This window comes from Anabrus simplex, chromosome 1 (genome assembly GCF_040414725.1).
Source record: "Anabrus simplex isolate iqAnaSimp1 chromosome 1, ASM4041472v1, whole genome shotgun sequence".
NCBI lineage: Eukaryota > Metazoa > Arthropoda > Insecta > Orthoptera > Tettigoniidae > Anabrus > Anabrus simplex.
In genome coordinates, this window is record NC_090265.1 from 1,264,198,707 (window position 1) to 1,264,220,844 (window position 22,138).

At 38.8% G+C, this 22,138-nt stretch overlaps 1 protein-coding gene across 1 annotated transcript in view; it reads right to left on the bottom strand.

Moving 5' to 3' along the window:
- LOC136858666 (leukocyte elastase inhibitor) overlaps positions 1–22,138 on the bottom strand; it is a 120,111-nt gene that overhangs the window by 55,168 nt on the left and 42,805 nt on the right. The window contains exon 4 of the mRNA XM_068228828.1: positions 5,340–5,556. Coding sequence (XP_068084929.1) covers positions 5,340–5,556 — 217 coding nt within the window. The remainder of the gene's footprint in view (positions 1–5,339; positions 5,557–22,138) is intronic.

The window sequence follows — 22,138 nt, forward strand, 5'->3', positions numbered from 1 at the left end:
ATGTAATTTCTCTCTCGCTGATTTCCACTTTGTTCATTGTTTCGTCTGTTTTTCCCTGTATCCAACGCCTCATATGTTCCAATTATTTCACTTGTTCCTTCTTCATATTTTTAATCTGCTAAAATGGACATACTTCTTCCACAACTTCTTTAACCACTCTTCTTATGACCTTCACGTCTTCGCAGTTCATGTTGCCACTGGAAGTCGGGCCGGGGTTTACCTCCACACCCCCTTTAGCTGGCAGTATCATAATCACCACTGCCACCAGTATCATCTCGCCCATCATTCTTGTTTCCACTTTACCTCCTTCATTCCTGCCTGTTTCCTTCTTCCATCTCCCCTGCCATCTTCCAATAACTACCCGATACTGATCCACACTAATCATCTTCTTCTTCCCACTCGTCTTACTTTTCCACTCACCGGTCACACTCCACACCGGCTCTACCGGCACCTCAACTCAGCACTTCTGTTCCCGACCGCTGACTAGGTTAGACTGTGGTTTAAGGGGAGTACATGCGACGAAAGACGCTTTGGACGATTATGGTTCAGGAAAAATCTATGGATCCATAGATGGAAATTACACATGTCTCTAAGATTCTCGCTCTCTTCTTACTGACGGTTTTTTCACCATGAGTTGAAACAAGCGTTTGTTCGGAGAGAGAAATAGACAAGAATTCTCTTCCAGAGAAGTAAATTCGAAATTACGGTCTCGTCCCTAATATTATATACTTACGTATACTTTTGTTATGCTCGCTGTGAGTAAAGAAAACATGTTGATGTTAAGATGTGAATTACCAGTAAACACAGCTTACAAAGGTCATTCACGTTCATTTTCGCAGCGACCATACAACGACTGACGTATATTTATGCTATTAAATTTCTTTCCGTTTTAACAATGTGCTCATACTGTACCGTATACTGTCATAATTCGGCCTAGCTCAGTGGTAGAAGCACGTGGTGCGTCCAGATGTGGGCAATACAAATTCTAACTAATAAAATACCTACACCAAAGTATATGGACAGATAATACGTCCATATAAATCTAGTGAACGAGAACTCAAGTAATCGGGCAAATGGATTTATTAAACTAAAAGCATGTGATGAAATCGTACTAAATAAGAATTAAATCAAATGAACAACCGACCAATGGTTGTGAAAATCAAATGAAAGTTGCATGTGTATTACAAAATCAACATTATAAAACAAAAAGTTACAAACAAAGCGGGTATCGAACCCGAGATATTAAACTCACATCTTTTGTGAAATGGAATATGTCTGAAATATTTATTTTGTATTTCTTATCGCATTAAGTCCCTAGTTCTTTGCCCCTTGGCTCGATATCTAACCGTTCATGAGATAAGACAGTAATATCCGATACACTACTGTAGTAATTGGCCTAAATCACATATATACATTCCGATCATTCGGACACAAATATATAAAACACTTGTTCAGGACTGAGTCTGAATTATCCCAGACTCTAATAATATGGGTCCGAACCCATGAGCAATGGTTAAGGTAAGAACCTTTCTTCCCATAAATAGCCGTCGGGCTAGATCTCCCCGTTAACAAGAAATAGACTGCAAAATAACACAAAAATACACTGAACACAACAATACACAACATAAAATAGATTAATCACACCTGTAAAAATAAAACATACAGAATATATACACTGAAGTTGACACGGCTGTCGGGTCGAGAACCCAACATATCCGGGCAGCGGATATCGCAGATCTCACACCACAGCAGTAGTATAGGACATGCCAGGGAAATCAGCTGGTTGGTAATGTGACATCAAAATAACTGGAATTTGTGATCAGGCATTTCACGCACGTAACGGGATAATTTGTAAATACATTTCACTTCTCTCTTTGTGTTCAGCCTACAGCTGAGTCAAGGGGCCTTTTCTACCTGGGTAGGAACAATATCCCGTCGGCCTGCCAACACTCTCAGTGCTTCAGAATGGCACGCAACTCTCGCCAGCAAAACATAACTGGCACAGTCTTATATGTTCTTGTATATAACACGCTGGCTTACCAACTCATATTTATCATAGCTCCAAATATAGTATAGCACCATGGCTTACATCGCCCATCTCTTGTCATCTGAGCCCCGTAAATATATATCGGCAATTCTCTACCATCGTAATACATGTTCCTTGGTTCGATGACCGCTACAGTCATGAATGTGCCTGCCACCACATTTAAATACCCTATTCTACTTTCGACGTTGTTAGATCTCCCGGTGCGTCTTCTCCCAACTGAAATTCATGCATCATGCAATAAAACATCCTAACATAGGCTGTCTCTAGTTTAATCCTCTTTAATACTACGATGTTGATGGCGCACAGCCCATTAGGTACTTGTGAAGAATCTGCCCAAGCGACTCTATCTAAAATCAACATACACACTAAAAAAATGCAAATAACTATAACACATACCTATATCTAACATACTTTTTCCCTTATTCCCTTCTCTATATATATAGATACAACACATAGCTCGGGAAATTACCATGCAAACAGCCCTGAAATATTTTACTTTACTAAAATAAGCAACACAACTGTCACTCTGGTTTATATTTAAAGATTAATTTACTTGTTTAAATCGGCCCTAAACTAGTGCATACAGATTTCACTTCGTATGCTTACAGAACAAAAGACTTAATTTGGCAGGAATCTCTCCACCAGTTGCGTCTCACATAACCGCTATGTCATGGGTGCTTAATGCATGACTACGGTACACGTCACGGGGATGAAGGTCCTCCTTTCGACTCCTGGATACTTCATGGTTGCTTTCTCCTTGATGTCGGTCGTATCTGGAACTGTTAAGTTACGTTAGAATCATCTAATTTACCCCTTAGCTTGATCGAATACACGATTACAACGTTAGTCATGGCTACTATTTGACTATAGCCTACCGCACGGATATGAGTCTGATCTATGCGGCACTAAATTAAGGGAACTGGCCCGGTTGCAAACAGTCCTTGACAGCAGTTATATTTTAAAATAAATAGCAATTGGACTAAGTCTCCACGTTAACACACAATAGACAACATCACAACACAAAAAGACACTGAACACAACAATACACAACACACGGTTTGCGTACGCGTTAGATAACACTTATAATTATAGATCGTCACTAGGTCTTCTGAGCGAAATCAAGGCGATTGTATTTCAATTTAATAAAAATCTGCATAAAGAAAGGGTCTTGTTGGCTCGTGAGTTACGACACGTCACACTCGGCGTTTCAAAGCAGAAGGAGGGCCCTTCCCTTGTCATCGGATCTTTCATAGTCTCTCACGGACGCCAGCTCCGAGGGAACTCCCCAGTAAGCAAACCCTCTTTCTTTGTAAGAGCTCACCAGATGTCAACGATCGCCCCCGTTAATACGAATGTCTCTCAGTTCGACACAAGTAAATAATTTTATTGGCTCCTGCTACTCTATAATTCTAAACTAAAAATGTGCGGTGTCAGATCTGTGGAATTTAGCTTAGCGGTGGTTTAATTGGTTGAAATTCAGGCGATTCCAGCCCTGGAGAAGAGAAGTTTGTCAACCTGTAAAAATTGTTCTGTACATATCCTCGTTTAACCCTCACCCTCTCCAGGTTTGGTGGGCAATAGGGTACACTGATATTGAAGTCCACATGATTGAAATCATGGCTTGTGGCCCAAGTCAAACTCGAGGAATTTGTTCTTACAGGATCGCTACTGGGTTCACACTGCCTATTACACGGCCATCCTGCACTTCCCGCGACTATATTGAGAACTAAAGTAAAATTATTCTACAGTGTTATAATAAATAAATTGAAGCATATTATGATATGGTTCAATACCAACCAGAACACCGGGATAAAGTAAACATCACGATTTTTGTTTGGCACATCAGTAATGTGATTAACTATTGTAATGTGTTTGGTAAAACATAGTTCTTTCCTTAATGCTATTTTTATTTTAAAAATTGCCTACTTTTATTTATAGGAATCATATCATTTTAGTGGTTTCAATTGAGAATTCATCCTGTGCGAATTGGATGTATTACATTGACATTACGATCACCTGCAACCATGCTAAACGGTCACTGGAGATATGAAACTTCCGTGAAGTTATTATCCAGTATTTGTTGAAAATACTTACGTATCTCGATGAACGAATATGTGAATCATGTTCCAGTTTTTAACAATCTATTGGTGAGGAGACCTTGGTCAATACACTCGTCTCATCCTCAATATACCCATGTTCCCAGACCTACTTACAATTGAGTAGGTGAAGCCCATATTGATGTAAGTGACATCTTTGCAAAATAAGGAAAATGTGGTAAGTGTGCTTTAGACACGAATTATACCATATTGGTGTAAGTGACATCAATGTAAAGAAATGTATTCAGTGTGTATTTGGCACAAGTGATACGTGGTGCAGCGTCATTCATCGATAATCTACAAGTTACAAGATGACGGAGGCAACCTCTTAGCGGGTGTTGGACTTGTATTTGATTAAGAATTAGGTTACAAATATTGATGATAGTTCTTTCAAGCCTAATCATTGCGGTTCGGAAACAAGTGCAGAAAACAAATCAGTGGAAAATAGAGCCGAGGACGGCATTTCAATCCTGAACAAGGTAAATAATATTTCCATTTTATCAGGCTAAACCGTGAGAAAGGTATGCGTTTCTTAATTTTCAAATATCTGCGAGCGATAAAAACCTGGGAGTGTCTCTTAGATAATAGGAACGTCTTAATAACATAACAGAACCTTTCTGCTGTCGGCAAAAATTGATGACTTCATGTTCTTGATACAATTCCTTGCTCCAATACATCAGAACTTTATAAGATTCAATTATCGATTCAGAGCCTACCAGAGCTCCAGCCACTTATATCTCGAGTAGTTGCATAGAGATCGTGATAGAGGTCTCCAACATGGGTCGTCCGTTCAGAAAAATGTCGAATAATAATTGATCGTGTCTGTAGCACCTGGTAAAAAATATTACTACCCTGATATAAGTGTAAGTGGTGAAGAAGTGAGTGATACATTTAAAGACAACATTTTTAAAGGCGCAGTTACAAATCGATATAAGGCAGCAATATTTTAATGCTATGGAGATACAAGTAAACTACACATTATTTAATGATGACATCTTACTCTCTAAGTTCATTTCACAATTTCGTCTCTCAAGTTCTTAGCATTGTATTTTCTCAATCTTTACTTCGTTAATACCATGAACTTACATCCGAATTGAAATATATATAGGCCCTACATATGAAATGTTTCTAGTACGTTATGTTTTTCATTCATTTAATTAACAGTGCACTACAATTTAGAATGCAATACAATGTACCTGGTCGTATGGGCTCCTTAATTCTGTTCCGAGTCCTTTCCTCTATCCAGCTGTTGATAGACCTTCGAGCAGTTTCTGCATCCATGGCGAAGTTAATTTCATTGACACTCAGGAGGAAGAAGTTCTTGGCTGCTAATTTGAATTCTGGCATTACATGTGAGCCTTCCTGCAAGTAGATTCGTTGTGCTAGCTGGAAGGCTCCGGTGTTTTCCAGGCCCTGAAAACAATCAGACAGGCTAAAAGATTTGCCACGAGACTTTCGTATCCTTCCAATAATAGGAGGAGAACGAAAGCTGAATGCGGTGTAGATAAAATAGCAATTTTAGGTAACAAATATATAGAAAGCAGATACGTAGTTTGTGAGATTCGTCAGTAAAATACGTATTGTTGCCCTCATGCATTAGAAGGTCGTATTTTAAAATGAAATTAGAGGAAACAAATGAAAATAGACTCTCATACCAACATCGACATTATTTGTGAAGTGAGTTCGTAAATTGGGTAGGAATACATATTGTAATAGGATCCATTTTTGACTTTAATTTGTGTCTTTATGCTAGATGTTTTGTTGTGTTATGACAATTAAAGCTAATTTCGCTTAATGTAGCACGGGGGAATCCATCATTAATAATAATTTAAAAATAAAAGACTTAAATGCTAATGATGTAGATGCATTATTAATAATAACTCCACAGAAGTTTCATATCTCCAGTGACCGTTTAGCATGGTTGCAGGTGATCGTAATGCAATACAATGTACCTGGTCGTATGGGCTCCTTAATTCTGTTCCGAGTCCTTTCCTCTATCCAGCTGTTGATAGACCTTCGAGCAGTTTCTGCATCCATGGCGAACACAGGATGAATTCTCAATTGGACCGGGGGGTACACTTTCTCCAGCCAGTTAAACTGCGCGCCTTCTGTAAGGCCATCTAGGTAATCTACCTTGAGCTGATCTAGTACTGGATAGCTTCTTTTTCAAATGTTAGATTCTCTACCATAGGTCTAAGTGCCCCCTCTGGCGGGATCAACACTAATTCTTAAGGAAAATTGATTTTCACTATTGCCTAACTTTCGTTTTTGAAGACTGTTTTGTTCATGTAGACATATCAAAGTTGTCAACACTTCTGCTGGTTCCTTCTCCGATATAGATCAATCTATCAGAATTTTGTAAATATTTTCTCTAGCCAAATAAAATCAGGGGTGTGTACAGGAATCCAGCCTATCAGTGAAGAGTTCTGGTACCTTCCTCTAAAAAATACTATTAAAGCTGGGCACTTTAGGGCCGTATTGTTTTCTTCTTCATTGCTCCAATTAATTGAGAGCGGAGTGTCCTAAAGGTCGCGGGGGCCGCCGGCGGGGTGCAAGGTAATGGCAGAATTTTCATTAATAGTGATAGCTCCTGCAGCTAGATTGAGCGGAAGGTTTCAACTCTTTTATTTCATGTAAATGTCTAAATCTGGTGGTTCAAATGTAGCATTTTATCTCAGTCTGCGGAAGTCCGAGCTAAGCAAGATAATGGCAGAGTTTTCATGAACATGTGATAGCTCCTGCAGCAAGCATGAAGGGAAGGTTTCAACCCCCTTTCTTTCATGTAAATTTCTAAATCTGGTGGATTAAATGTAGAATTTTATGTCAGCCTGAGGACTCTGTTCTATTCCCTACTAGGAAATATGTCGTTCAATAGAATAAAACGTGATTACCCTCTGTTGATTTCCATTCAACCTGGTATAAGTTGACTAAAGTTTCTGATCATATGATGTTCTTAACAATCTTTTGATATTATTTAGTCACCCCAGTGTATAATAGGCTTCGCCTCTGTATCTTTGGGTAAGAAGCCCAATTAGGGTTTTAAATGTCTCCCTTGGTAAGTTATTCCAATCCCTAACTCCCCTTCCTATAAATGAATATTTGCCCCAATTTTTCCTCTTGAATTCCAAATTTATCTTCATATTGTGATCTTTCCTACTTTTACAGACGACACTCAAACTTATTCGTCTACTAATGTCATTCCACGCCATCGATCCGCGGACAGCTCGGAAAATACCACTTAGTCGAGCAGCTCGTCTCCTTTCTCTCAATTCTTCCCAGCCCAAACTTTGCATCATTTTTGTAACGCTACTCTTTTGTCGGAAATCACCCAGAACAAATCCAGCTAATTTTCTTTGGATTTTTCCAGTTCTTGAATCAGGTAATCCTGGTGAGGGTCCCATACACTGGAACCATACTCTAGCTGGGGTCTTACCAGAGACTTATATGCCCACTCCTTTACATCCGTACTACAACCCCTAAACACCCTCATAACCATGTCCAGAGATCTGTACCATTTATTTACAATCCCATTTATGTGATTACCCCAATGAATATATTTTCTTATATTAACACCTAGATATTTACAATGATCCCCAAAAGGAACTTTCACCCCATCAACGCAGTAATTGAAACTGAAAGGACTTTTCCTATTTGTGAAACTCACAACCTGACTTTTAACCCCGTTTATCAACATACCATTGCCTCCTGTCCATCTCACAATATTATCGAGGTCATTTTGCAGTTGCTCACAATCTTGTAACCTATATATTACTCTATACAGAATAACGTCATCTGCCAAAAGCCTTACCTCTGATTCCACTTCTTTACTCATATCATTGATATATATATATAAGAAAACATAAATACTGCCCTGAGGAATTCCCCTCTTAATTATTACAGGGTCAGATAAAGCTTAGCCTACTCTAATTCTCTGAGATCTATTTTATAGAAATATAGCAACCCATTCAGTTACTCTTTTGTCTAGTCCAGTTGCACTAATTTTTGCCAGTAGTCTCCCATTATCCAACCTATGAAATGCTTTAGAGAGGTCAATAGCAATACAGTCCATTTCATCTCCTAAATCCAAGGTATCTGCTATATTTTGTTGAAATCCTACAAGTTGACCTTCAGTGGAATAACCTTTCCTAAAACCGAACTGCCTTCTATCGAACCAGTTATTAATTTCACAAACATATCTAATATAATCAGAAAGAATGCCTTCCCAAAGCTTACATGCAACGCATGTCAAACTTAATGGCCTGTAATTTTCAGCTTTATGTCTATCACCCTTTCCTTTATACACAGGGGCTACTATAGCAACTCGCCATTCGTTTGGTATAGCTCCTTCAAGCAAACAATAATCAAATAAGTCCTTCAGATATGGTACTATATCCCAACCCATTGTCTTTAGTATATCCCCAGAAATCTTATCAATTCCAGCTGCTCTTCTAGTTTTCAACTTTTGTACCTTATTGTAAAACTCATTGTTATCATACGTAAATTTTAATACTTCTTTAGTATTAGTCTCTTCTTTCTGGACATTACCCTTGTAACCAACAATCTTTACATACTGCTGACTGAATACTTCTGCCTTTTGAAGATCCTCACATACACACTCCCCTTGTTCATTAATTATTCCTGGAATGTCCTTCTTGGAACCTGTTTCTGCCTTAAAATACCTATACATACCATTCCATTTATCACTAAAATTTGTATGACTGCCAATTATGCTTGCCATCATGTTATCCTTAGCTGACTTCTTTGCAAGATTCAATTTTCTAGTAAATTCCTTCAATTTCTCCTTACTTCCACAGCCATTTTCTAACCCTATTTCTTTCCACTCTGTACCTCCTTCTTAGGCTCTTTATTTCTATATTATAGTAAAGTGGGGCTTTACCATTTCTTACCACCTTTAAAGGTACAAACCTGTTTTCACATTCCTCAACAATTGCTTTAAACCCATGCCAGAGTCTGTTTACATTTTTATTTACCGTTTTCCACCGATCATAATTACTTTTAAAAACTGCCTCATACCTGCTTTATCAGCCATATGGTATTGCCTAATAGTCCTACTTTTAAGATCTTCCTTTCCAACACATATATATTTTTAACTACGACAAACAAAGCTTCATGATCATTAATGCCATCTATTACTTCAGTTTCTCTATAGAGCTCATCTGGTTATACCAGCACCACATCCAGGATAATTTTCTCTCTAATTGGTTCCATCACTTTCTGAATCATCTGTCCTTCCCATATTAGCTTATTTTGCATTTGTTGGTCATGCTTCCGGTCGTTCGCATTTCCTTCCCAATTGACATTTGGTAAATTCTTATCCTCCGCTACAATCACATTCCTTACTATGTCGTTTCTCACATAGCTGATTATGTTATTAAATAATTCTGAATCCGTGTCAGCGCTACCCTTTTCCGGTACGTACACTCCAAAGACATCGAGTTGCCTATTATCTTTAGAAATGAGCCTTACACCTAGAATTTTATGTTTATCATCTTTAACTTTTTCGTAGCTCCACAAATTCTTCTTTCACCAGAATGAATACACCCCCTCCCACCATTCCTATCCAATCTCTACAATACACTCTCCAGTTCCGTGAGAAACTTTCTGCATCCATTATATCATTTCTCAGCCATGATTCAACTCCTGTTACAATATCTGGTAAATATATATCTTAAATTACTTAATTCTATTCCTTTCTTCACAGTACTTCTACAGTTCAACACTAACATTTTTATGTCATCCCTACTTGAGTTCCAGATCTCTGTACCCTTATCACCGCTCCCTAGGCAACCCCGTTTCCCTGAATGTATCTCCCTATTACCCTTCCAAACATATTTCAAGTTGTACAGCATTTACAGTTAACCGTAATCATTTAGTTTATTTAAGGAATTTTTGAGTGGATTCAAGTACATTAAACTGTTATTAATCTGCTAGCACTTACATAAACAAGCATACATTCTCAAACGAGAGATTTCGTTGTTGGACGTAAAGGAATGCATAAGCATAGGAATGAATGAGCAATGGCATATTTGGAAAAAAAATTGAGCATTTTAAATTTAAGCTGCCGGCACGATATTCAATCGTTTTGGCAATCGTATTCTGATGATAGGCGGTATCTTCACTGTACCTGGAGGAGAACTATTGGGGATTGTATAACATGCTCTTTTAACTAATATATTTATCTCAGATACGGTCGATAATATTCTTCTTCTTTCTAAATTTAATACCCAGTTTACTGAAGTCTGCACTTGATACGTATAAGGTCTAGTCCTCCTGACACCAATAGTACACATGTAGGGATATAGTCGCTATTGCATCTACCTATGTTTGTTAGCACTTACGTGTGCTTTTACCGATATATGAAGAGAACTGCACTGAAACAAGCACAAAAACCCAATGGCCGATCCAGATATATTAACAATAAGCAGTTAAACTTCTCATCGTGGCCGGGAATCAAAATCAGGGCCATCTGAACCGAAACTCAGTATGGTAACCAATCAGCCGTGGATACGAAGCCCGATACCACGTTTAGTCACGAACCTTTTTCTCTCTACATAAAAATGAAATGACATATATGTGCCTGTCTGTTTGACTTCTGAACCATTACGTTTAAACCACTGCAAAATGTTCAGGAAATTTTTCACAAACATCCTCACAGAAATTTGTCACATGACTATGTTTTGTTTCAAAATTATAGATCTGAAAATGTACTGTTGCCTCCAGACCAAGTACCATGGTTACGTGAGTATAGTAATGATATAGTAACGACTTGAAGGCGACATCCGAAATATTGATAATCTGGGGTAGTGATTTCCTACACCAAAAATATTTATTAGTAAATTACCTTCCATAATTGATCTCAGATTTTTTACAGAGCACCCTGATGAGCGCAAAAAGTTACTAAGCTACTGAAAAATCTTGGAAAAATGAAATCCAAATACTAACTTCCATGATATTTGCAGTTTATAATTTTACAACAAAGTGGGAATTTTGAAATTTGAATTGTAGTATATTAACGTGAGGTAACTTTGGAACATAATGATACCAAGCACATACCTGTAGTAATTCTAGTAAATCGGACTTCAATCTTTAAGAAAGAAACATTACACAACAAAGTGACAGATTTCGGATTGTTTTTATAAACTCATACAGCAAACAAGCAGCTACCAGGCTATCGGACGAAATTATCTTTACATCGGTTCGTTTTCAAACCAACTTTGTTGTATGGAGTGAAAGCTGGGTGGTCTCAGGATATCTTATACTTTAGAGCTAACAGACATGAAAGCAGTGACAATGATTGCTAGTAAAACAGGTGAGAAGCATGATAGGGAGGTATTCGAATAAAGGAGATAGACTTATGGATGAAGTGGTAACGTATCAACCGGCTTGGACACTGGGGTCATGACATACGAATGGAGGAGGTTAGTTGACGTAAGGGAATATTGGACTGGGCCTTATAGGCTAAGAGAAGTGGAGGGAGGAAAGGTGATTATGGTTAAACTCAGCTTTTTAATGACTGAATTATAAACGGTATGAAACTAAACATCATTAACGTACGCTCTACTATATTTTGTTTCAAGATATTGACCTGAAATCATATTTAGTAAAACTACTATTTTAGAATTTAAAATGAAATGATGTCTCTTTATTTCTCGCTCAGTAACATCTGTACTGCTTGACCAAGTGGGATAAAATTTGTAATGTATTTACCCCAGATATTCTGTTGAAATACAATACCACTCTAATTTTTCAATAATTTACATTTTATAAATGTAGTAGTTTATCAGCTGAATACCGAAATACTGGGCAAATGGTTATTCCTACCACTAAATAAATTGGAGGGCATGCATTTGATTTTCTACTAAAATGGCCATGATAATTTTATTTGTTTGCCTGCTGCCATTTCATGATGGATATAGTACTTTTGTATCCATCTGTAGACACAGGCCAGAGTAAAGTGTAGCTTCCACCGAAGTCCCAGTCTCATCCATGGCTGTGACAATATGGAAGCTGCTGGGGTATGGGTAGTGCTGAGTAATGACATTCAGAGCACGACTAGTGCATCTGAGTTTTATGAAAGGTGTTGCTCATAGGGTCGCTCGTGCTGAAATAGCACTTTCTGACCCAGTGAGGAAAGTAATGGCAAACTACCTCACTCCTAGTCTTGCCTAGTACGCCTCATTTTGGTGCTGCCATTGGTTTTTGCGGTTTCCTTATAACCGCATAACCTTTGGTGGTGCTATTTGAGGATCCAACCAGCCTCTGGGCTAATGACCTAACAGACAGACAGACAGACAGACAGACAGACAGACAGACAGACAGACAGACAGACAGACAGACAGACAGACAGACAGACAGACAGACAGACAGACAGACAGACAGACAGACAGACAGACAGACAGACGGACGGACAATTTTATTTGTAACTCTAAAGGTTCTCCTTGATTCAGATTTAATGTGTTAAAGCACGCGTTCTGACCACTGTTCGTCTGTGTATTTGGCCGGTTCTTGGTAGGTCTTTCCAATTCATAGAGTGTGCGAAGGTTGCTGCTTAAGAATTACACGTCACCAAATGGTGCAAGCAGAAGTCTCTAACATCCCGTCTCTAACGTCCCGTCAACGATTGATGTGTACAAAATGAAATGATGTCTTCCAGTTTGCTCTTCAAATAAAATCAAAATCACTTTATTTGCAAATGAGGTGTCTATCTTGGTTGCAAATGGCACACTAAAATACATTATTGTCAAGCACTAAATTTTAAATTAACAAGAGCAGGAGGCATTTTCCTAAAATACAATATTATATAATTTACACTAACATTTTTTTCTATAAAGCACACAGCTCATCCTTAATAAATTTATATTGTTTACAAAATTCTGCTTATAATATCTCCTGTACTTACAAACATAGTCAGCTCATATACAGCATGTGGAATTACTTCAAATAATACTATACAACTGGCGTAAGATTAAAATTTACATTGCATTTAATTTATTTATTTAGTCTTTTATTTCTTTATTTCTTTATTTCTTTCTTTCTTTATTTAATTATTTATTTACTTTATCCATTTTGGAACCTAAGTAGAATTACGACCTGCTGCGTCTTAAACAGAGCCCCTTTTGCCACCGCTTTTCAGAGTTCCTTTTAAGAAGGGTGCCCAGCGCTCGCTCCGACTGTTTCGTTGACGAATGTCAGTGGGCGTCGCTTCGAGCATCGTCCACCTTTCATACCTTTCATGCATGTTAAGCCTAACTTGAAACGTCCTCATGGTCCATGGAACCTATGACTTTTAACTAAGGTGAAAAGTTCTGTGTCCTTCCCCGGATCTGACAATTCAGAACTAATGACTTCAATGTCGACAGCTCGTACCTTTCCCTCGAGCGATAGCAATATGTGGGTGTGAGACAAGCCAAGTTTCCGCCACTCTAATGAGTAAATCAAATAAGGAGTTCGCATATGTATTTGTTCTTTGATTAATAAGTTTATGGGAGCTTTCAGTTTCAGGTGAAATACACATATTACAATGTCGTAACGTCCATTGGTTGACTGACCGTTTCAAACGGCATTGCGAATTCTCTCCATTTTGGGTTAGTTGTAATTGTTACGAAAAGATCTAGACATGAATATTTTCACACGTAACAGAATGCGTACTGCACGTCGCTCGTGCATATATCCAGTAAAATTTGACGGTAAAATGACTAACCGTTCCATATATCCTCCGTTACAGTTCTGTAGTTCTCAGACCTTAATTACTTTTGGTCATTTTCTATCTTAGCATATATGTCAACCCAGAATTGATTTGGCGTTTGACGGTAAGAGTCTTGTCTGATCATAATCCTACAAGGATAAAACTTGAGATCATCTACTTTGTTGAGGATCGGCGAGTTTCCGATATTCGCCTTAGGCCCTGGTCCATATTCCGCAGCACGATGTCCCGGTTATTTCATTCTTGCCGAACCTGCAACACAGCTACCTCGTTTGTTGTCAGCTGGTATATTAGCAGCCTCTGTGCTCACCATCAAAACCTCGGTCGGGTGGGTGACAATCTTGTGCGTGTCAGAGTCCGGCATTATTTTGAAAGTCACCATAAGTTCCTTCACATACGAGATCAAATCCTGCTCTGCATATCATTATGTAAATGACGTTTAAAATTTGAAATAATTGCTCTGTTTTGATCTACCTGTGTTTGGTCTGAAATTACATACATTTGGAGGCATTTAGAATGCTCATTGTTTGCAGGTAGTCGTGAACCTATTAAATGGTATACTAGTCCTCGAATTTTGAGATTTCCTTCCACCATTTTAGTGGCTCCAAAGCTAGTCATTTGGAGCGCGCTGTTGTAAGATCCCACAAACTGAATAAGATAGCCGGTGTAGAGATACGTCCCGCTTATCAAAGAAATAAGTGGTTCCGGTGGAGGAGCTGTAGGACATAATTTAATTTTGTCGCTAGATCAGCAAATTCCTTCCTACTCCTGCTTCCTTTTTAGAGCCTTACAATAAAGACACACCTTACTCCGAGATCCTAAATGCGTTGTCGAAGGGGAATTGATAAGCGGGCTATAAGCTGATTTTAATTTCATGAATAATAGTAGGATCTCTAGATTGACGTTGAGTTTCATTCTCTAAAAGCTGCATGTCTTCGCTTTATCTGTACCTATAAGCGTCTGTGATATTTATTAATGGTCCCTGATCTGCATTTTTTCGCTTCTCGGAGTCTTGTCTCTTTTGATGAGCATTCTGCATTTCATTTAACGGCTCATACAGTAGCTACTTCGTCGTTTTGTTAACGACTGAAACTATTCCGCTGCAGTCAGGTTTTCTCGTCTCAGTAAAAGGTGTTTTCAGTCATTTTCCATTCGAGCCATCTTCTGAGATTTCCCTTAAACGCACCTGTCTAATCGACTGTGAGCTGAGCCTACCCTAGCGCGCAATATCACCTTCCCAATCGCGGACAGCCTGTCTTCATTAAGTCTGGCCTCGCACTCAGAAGGAGTCTCAGACGTCCTAGATATAGATTAGCGTGCTCTCTGCGAGATGAACCTCATTGTACGTTCAGAAGCAGTCTCAGACGGCGTATATATGGATCGATGTGCTGTGTGTAAGCTGAGCCTGACCTGGCGGGCACCGTTACTTTCCGAATCACGGGCAGCGTTCTCCCTGAGTCTGACTGCAATGAGTCTGGTCTTGCATTCGAAAGGAGTCTCAGACGCCCTGGGTGTGGAGAAGTACGATTTCTGTAAGCTGATCCCGGCCTCACGATCAGAAGGAGTCTCGAAAGCCCTCAGTAATTCCAAGTTTTGGCTTTTGATGTGAATCCTCCAAAGATAGCTCACTTTATAGCAGGTATGGTAAAATGAGAGGATTCACAAGAGCGTCGAAACACAACAAATAAGTCTAAATAAGTTCATCTTTACGGTAAGTTGTGGTAATTAATCACATTGATCATAAACGGTGAAAGGAAGAACAGCAGACAAGTATCATTCAAAGGAAAGGAGAGGAGGGTCTAGAGTTAAGAATAGTACTCATAAACATTGCGTAACTGTAACTGAGAAGTGGAAAAAACAAACCCAGGAATCCAGGTTGATTGTAGAAGGAAAACAGAACGTGTTAAGGGGACTAATAAACAACACAGTGGTGGTGGTGATGTGAATGAAGTTCCTCTCTTTTCAGACCACTTTGTTCCAAGTCATCCCTTCACTCTTTCGGGAAGATTCCGTAACTCGGTGTACCCAGGTCTTGAACTTACTTCTTTCTTGAACCAGTGTCCCAAAGACACCAGCCAGATCCTCCTTGAACACAGTAGCCCGTGGAGTGGTATATTTACGTCATGAGAAGATCAAGAATTCTTAAAGCCATTTTAGTCTTTGGACACAGATGGCCGTCGAAAGTACAAGTCGTCATAACAAGTGCAAGGTTTCGAAATTATTTAGTACAGAACTGCATTTGACCTCAGGCGATATTCGCCCTCAGAATTTTGACTTGGGCCGAGTATATTTCTTAATAATTTCCTCTCTTTCATTTGTGTCCTCTCTACCTTAATCCTATAGCCTCAACTACCGCGTGCTCGCATTTATATTTGACGTCTTTTAGATTGCCCGTTATCAATTTTGACATTCCAGTTGACTCCATCATAGAACATAGAATGCCAAATGGCCCATTTCTCCACCCTACAAAACTCCGAACACATATATCAGATTTGAGCCGACGATTTCGGCATGCGGAGTACTGGGGAGTTGTAATGCAGAACATTTTAATAATTTACGAAAATCAATACAATGAAATGTTATTACTATGAATAATCCAGAACCGCGTTAATGAAATAAGTGTATACTGTACTTCCTCATGAAATTAACATTATAAGACACGCGCGTAAGTTAATTCGATTTAAAAATTCCTGTCTAACAAGAAAATAATGATAACGGAGGCAAAATGTATTCGCTATTCCCAGTTCGTTTCCGGTATATACGGTGCCGATAAGAATGAAAATTAAGAGAACACCTTCAGGCGGACTACTCTGAATGCTAATCGTGTTTAATACGTTAAAAGTAATGCGATGAGTGGACATTATTGCTAATTAGTTCGTCTGAATGATTAGAAAGGTAAAGCGCTTGCTTCATGAGCTGATGTTAGTGGGTTCGATACCGGGTCAGTCCAGTCCATAAGTATCTGTACGTATTTTACCGTATTGATAGATATACTAGCAAGTAAATTAGTTTTTGGGGGATGACATTTCCGGCACTTCGACTTCTTTTAAAGCTGTAACAGTTGTTACTGGGACGTAAATCCATTATATTATTATTGTTGCTGTGGTTGGTAAATACAAACGATTTAAGATAAAATTTCCAACGTACATCTCCCTATAGAACACCTCTGATAACCTGCGTCAATAGAGAATCTATGATAGAATTCTAGGTTAGAATAGGCTATCCCTTCATTTTTTAATAAACCCTGCTGTAATCAAAATCAATCTGATACAGCTCATTAAGGACCTATGGCCCTCCTGTACGATTGCTGCCTAGCCAGAAGTATTGAAAACACAGCAGCGTAACGTGGTCATCCTGGCGACTCAGCCATATTGCTTGGTGCCCATGACTGAGTTCGTTGTCTTCCGTGTTATACAGCTCTTCCGCTGACTTCACGATATGTGGATATTAGGATTAATATTCAGCGATGAACTCAAGACTCACAGTAAGAAAAATATACATTACCGTTATTTTATTGAGGTTAGTATTTTGAATTAAAATTCATTCACAACGGGCACAATTTGGTGCTAGAATAGAACTGGAGATAACTAATATTATACATGAGTTCAAATTATTAGAATAATTCACCAATTCTGCATTTATTACAGATATATCTACACAAATTGAGGAAATATGAATTTTAAATTTATTTGAGAACTGTTTTTCGCGTAGTAAGTTAAATACCCCTTAGGATATTTTAAGGAATATTATTTATCTTTCTGTTAAGGTTGGTTACTTTGTATCAATTCATTTGGGAATGATAGTGCTTGTTTAAAAAAAAGCCATCGCTCATGTCATAATACTGTGAGATTTTCTGCCAATATTCACGACTTGAAGCGTTTCGGATTGTACATTATTTTTATGAAATACTTCCTCTCATGCAGCGGCTGCCTTGCGACAAGTATACTTTTACATTCATTTTTAGAAGAGAAATAGGTATAGTTGAGAAATATAGAGTGTAACCTAATTGTAAAAGTGGTTTCTTAGAATTATTAATGAACCCCTTAAGGCTATGATGGCAATATCCGGTAACATTGTAACTGGCTGAGATATCTGTTTCCAAAAACTGGTAGCAAAAAATGGGAACTGTTCCCCTCGTTCCAATCATCAGACCCACCATGTAGATTTACTGTAGCTGGCATTTCTCCCTGTAGTAACGAATTGTTGGTAGATAAATATTCCTCTTCTCGAGGTTGACATCTGAGGGCTGTGACAAATGGATTACAAAGACAGTGGGGTCTATGATGTGACCTCTCTTATTATCTTTGAAGGCAATGATATCGATTGTTCAGTGGCTTCCGTTGTCTCTAAACATCTTCAAATACCTAGAAAGCATGGTATTTCTGCGTTGTCGCAATTAACGGTCGGATTTTATGATGACGTGTATTCCTTAAAAGTTCACCATGAGGGCAAGATCCCAGAACATGCGCAAGGGTTTTAATCGTCTTGAGGCAGCACCTGCAAAGGGATTCGTTCTGAGATCTTACTGGTACCGATTCAACTGCTGAAGTGTTTGCTCTCATCTTAACTACCTCACTCCATTCACTACATGACAATCCTTGATGGCCTCGAATCCAGCAGTTGGCGGAAGTATATTCATTTTATGAACATACACCTCTTCCTTCCAACTGTAAGTTACACCACTCACTGAATGCCCTTTCACACAGTACTCTTCTCTTTTTTCTGGCATCAGTTATTTCTAAGAGTCGATGTAACACATTTTCATTTTGATATTGGGGGCGGGGGGGGGGGACTTTGGAGGATTGTAGTGAGAGAGTTATTTTTTTCTTTCAGATTCCTTGTAGCATGGATGTATTCGTCACCTGAGCTTCATAGTACCTTACAGATGTTAATGTGCTGAGGATGCGCTTCCCAAGTGACGCAGGAGAGTCCCAAACCCTTATAGTATTTTCTCATTGTAGACCATACCATTAGGAATATCTGCAGGTATTTGAAGAATTTCCTCCAGAGCACTTTGTATTAGTATGTCTGTAACAGCAAGGAACTTTTTTCGGAACTTTCTCTGGTTTGATAGTTTGGAATGGGTATATGAGAGATGGTCCATATCCCTGCGTTAATTACTTCACCATTCTGATCAGCATGTAGTAGTGGAGAAGAAATTGATCAATCCTAAGAGACTAAGGAGCTAAACTATCTCAATCACTGATTATGAAACAACTTCGTGCTTTAAGATCTCCACGAAGAAGGCCACGAACGAAAGCCAAAGTCTAAAATAACTTCAACTCCTGGATGCTTAAGAATACGCTGGGATATGCTGCTCACCGTTGAGAAATCAACAGCTCTAAAACGAAATAAGGACTTCCAAACTCGTATGTTACCTCAAATGAGTGCCTGAATGAAGTCTGTGTGGATTTATATCTTATGGAGAACTGTACTGCGAGGGCAAGTCTGTCAAGACGTTTTGGGGAGAAAACAATGTAACAACCCATACAGTAACTTCATTGAAAAACTGCTGAGAATTATAAAGACAAGATTGAATAAACGATAATTTCAAACAAAATTGGCCTCATAGAAACCATGGTAGACGTATGACATGAAAAAAGCATAAAATGAGCAAGAACCTTATAATAAACTATCATGTTTATAAGGAAAACAAAAATGCACACCAAGCAGTAAAAATAATTTATCTATAATGAAATTGCACCGGGCGAGTTGGCCGGACGGTTAGGGGAGCGAAGCTAGGAGCTTGCATCAGGGAGACAGTAGGTTTGAGCCCCACTGACGGCAGCCCTGAAGATGGTTTTCCGTGGTTTGCCATATTCACACCAGGCAAATGCTTAATTAAGGCCACGGCCGATTCCTTCCTCACTCCTAGGCTTTTCCTATCCCATCGTCACCATAAGACCTATCTGTGTCGGCGCGACGTAAAGCAAGTTGTAAAAAGAATGTTGTAATGAGTATCTATTAAATCATCATAATTTTCTAATAGTTTGCACACGTCTCTAAAGCAGGCCTGGCTTAAGAAATTATTACTAGGCGCACCTGAATAAGACTGTAAACACCTTTCGTGTTTCACTTAAGGAGAAAGTTTCATTCACGGGAAAACAAAGAAGTCTTTACACAGGTGTTTTAGTACTACTGTCCGTTATTTCAACACATCGACACTGTGACAGACACCAAAATGGAAATTTGTTGAACTCACTGTGAACTGTACAATTTTCAAATAAATGTGGCATTGACTCTGACACTAATCAAATCCACGACTTTTATGTTCAATTATCTGCAGACTTTCAGATAAACGAACGCTCGAGAATTTAATAATGAACCTATATATATTCACAAATAGACCAATCTATTTTGTTAGCAATTATTTCCGTTATTGTATTTCACAAAAAAAAAAAAAAAAAAAGGAATAGCAAAACCTATAATTACAAACATTCATTCTCGGAGACAAATTGATGTGTTTGCATATGTCACTTTTCAACATTCAGGTGTGAAGTGTAATTTAAAAGGGGACGGTACAGAACTACTATGCTGCAGATACGAGGAAAATTAAAGTTCGTGAAGCATTAATAAACAATGGGTTTTTCTCTGTCTTTCCCAGCGTTTTTTCCTCAATGTATCATTGTCTGCTTTCGTGCAAGTCTTCTTCCAGCTTTTCCCATCGAGGGCACTTTTATACCCTACAACCTGGCTACTTTTTAAGTCAAGATGAATGGACCCCTTCTAAATAGTTTCAGGACAACTAAAGAAAGTGGTATCCACTACAAGTGGTGATTGGCCAATTCACCATCATGTGATCGTGGAGTAACTCAATAAACACCACAGCACATCCCTGATGTCCTATGAGACCCTTTTAAGGACGACTTACCGAGCTCCTTCTAGCTACTTTAGAAGATGAAGAATAACTGGAACTTTCAGACGAACAAAGGGCACATCGAGTGAAATGGTGCTGAAAAATACTAAAACAGTTTGAAACTGGGACTTCGCGTAACGTCAATAGCATCGTTACAAGTGACGAAACTTGGCTTTATTATTGCGATGTCCCAACAAAATCCCAGAACAAGGTGTAACTCTTTGAAGATAAGGGTACTCCTGTGACTGTGCGAAAGTCAAGATCAGTGAAGAAAAAGATGATTGCTGTATTCTTCACTAAACGGGGCATCCTGACTCGGGTTGTGCTAGAAACACAAAGGACAGTTACTGCGAAGTGGTATAGTGAGACTTGTCTGCCTCAGGTCATTCAGGTTCTCGAGCAGCTCCGTCAAAGGTCACGGCTCAACATTTGGTTCTTGCATCAAGACAATGCTCCAGCACATCGTGCCAATGCAACAGTGGATTTTCTTGCCAGATCAGGGTTGACTGTGCTTGATCACCCTCCATACAGTCCTTATCCTGCCCCATGTGACTTCGCACTCTTCCCAGAAGTGAAGATGAAGCTGAAAGGGCGTAGTTTTGCATCCGACGAGGATCTTCTGGCAGTATGGGATCAAGAGTGAAAATGTAACCGAAGAAAAGTGGCCCAGTTGCTTCAGTGACTGGTTTCGACGTATGGAGAAGTGTATTGAGTGTAGTGGAAATTATTTTGAAAAAGTATAAAGCGTTCACTCACATTGCGAAACTTTCCTAGTGCCCTTTGTAACTATGCCTACAACAGTAATGTCCCTTTTAATACAATGAAGCCACTATTGGGAAGACGATGGTGCTTATTATCTTGTAGACTGTATCTTTTTAATCGAATTCCCATCAGTGCTCACATCATGGCTTCATTTTTACGACAGTACAGCTCCGCTTTGTTTACTTGCACTGTAATTTCATATGAGGTCCAGTTCATAAGGTTCAGAGACAAAGAGAGCCATTTCATATCCATTCTCCATTCCACGGAAGGCTTAGTCGTGTTACGCTCAAGTACGCCAGACTTCAAAGCCGTAGAAGACACTTAACGGATCATGGTTTTTAAAGATCATTTTAGGAATAAACCCCAACACCATTGCATTTCAATTTTTCTTCCTCAAAATGGTCACACTTAGGAAGAAGGGCACTATTCATAGCAGTCTCAACATGAAAACCGTAAAGCATGTTTCTTAGTCCTGTTCGTTTTTTGTTGACAGATAAAATAAACGTAGATGTCTTCTACTAATTTCAGCTTGACAGTTTCGCGAATGTGCTGTCTGATGAAGACAGCTTTATTACCTTTGATGTAGTCACGTAGGATCGGTTGAGCTGTTACATCAACCTCTTCAATACACATCCGTGAAATATGAAGCCTTT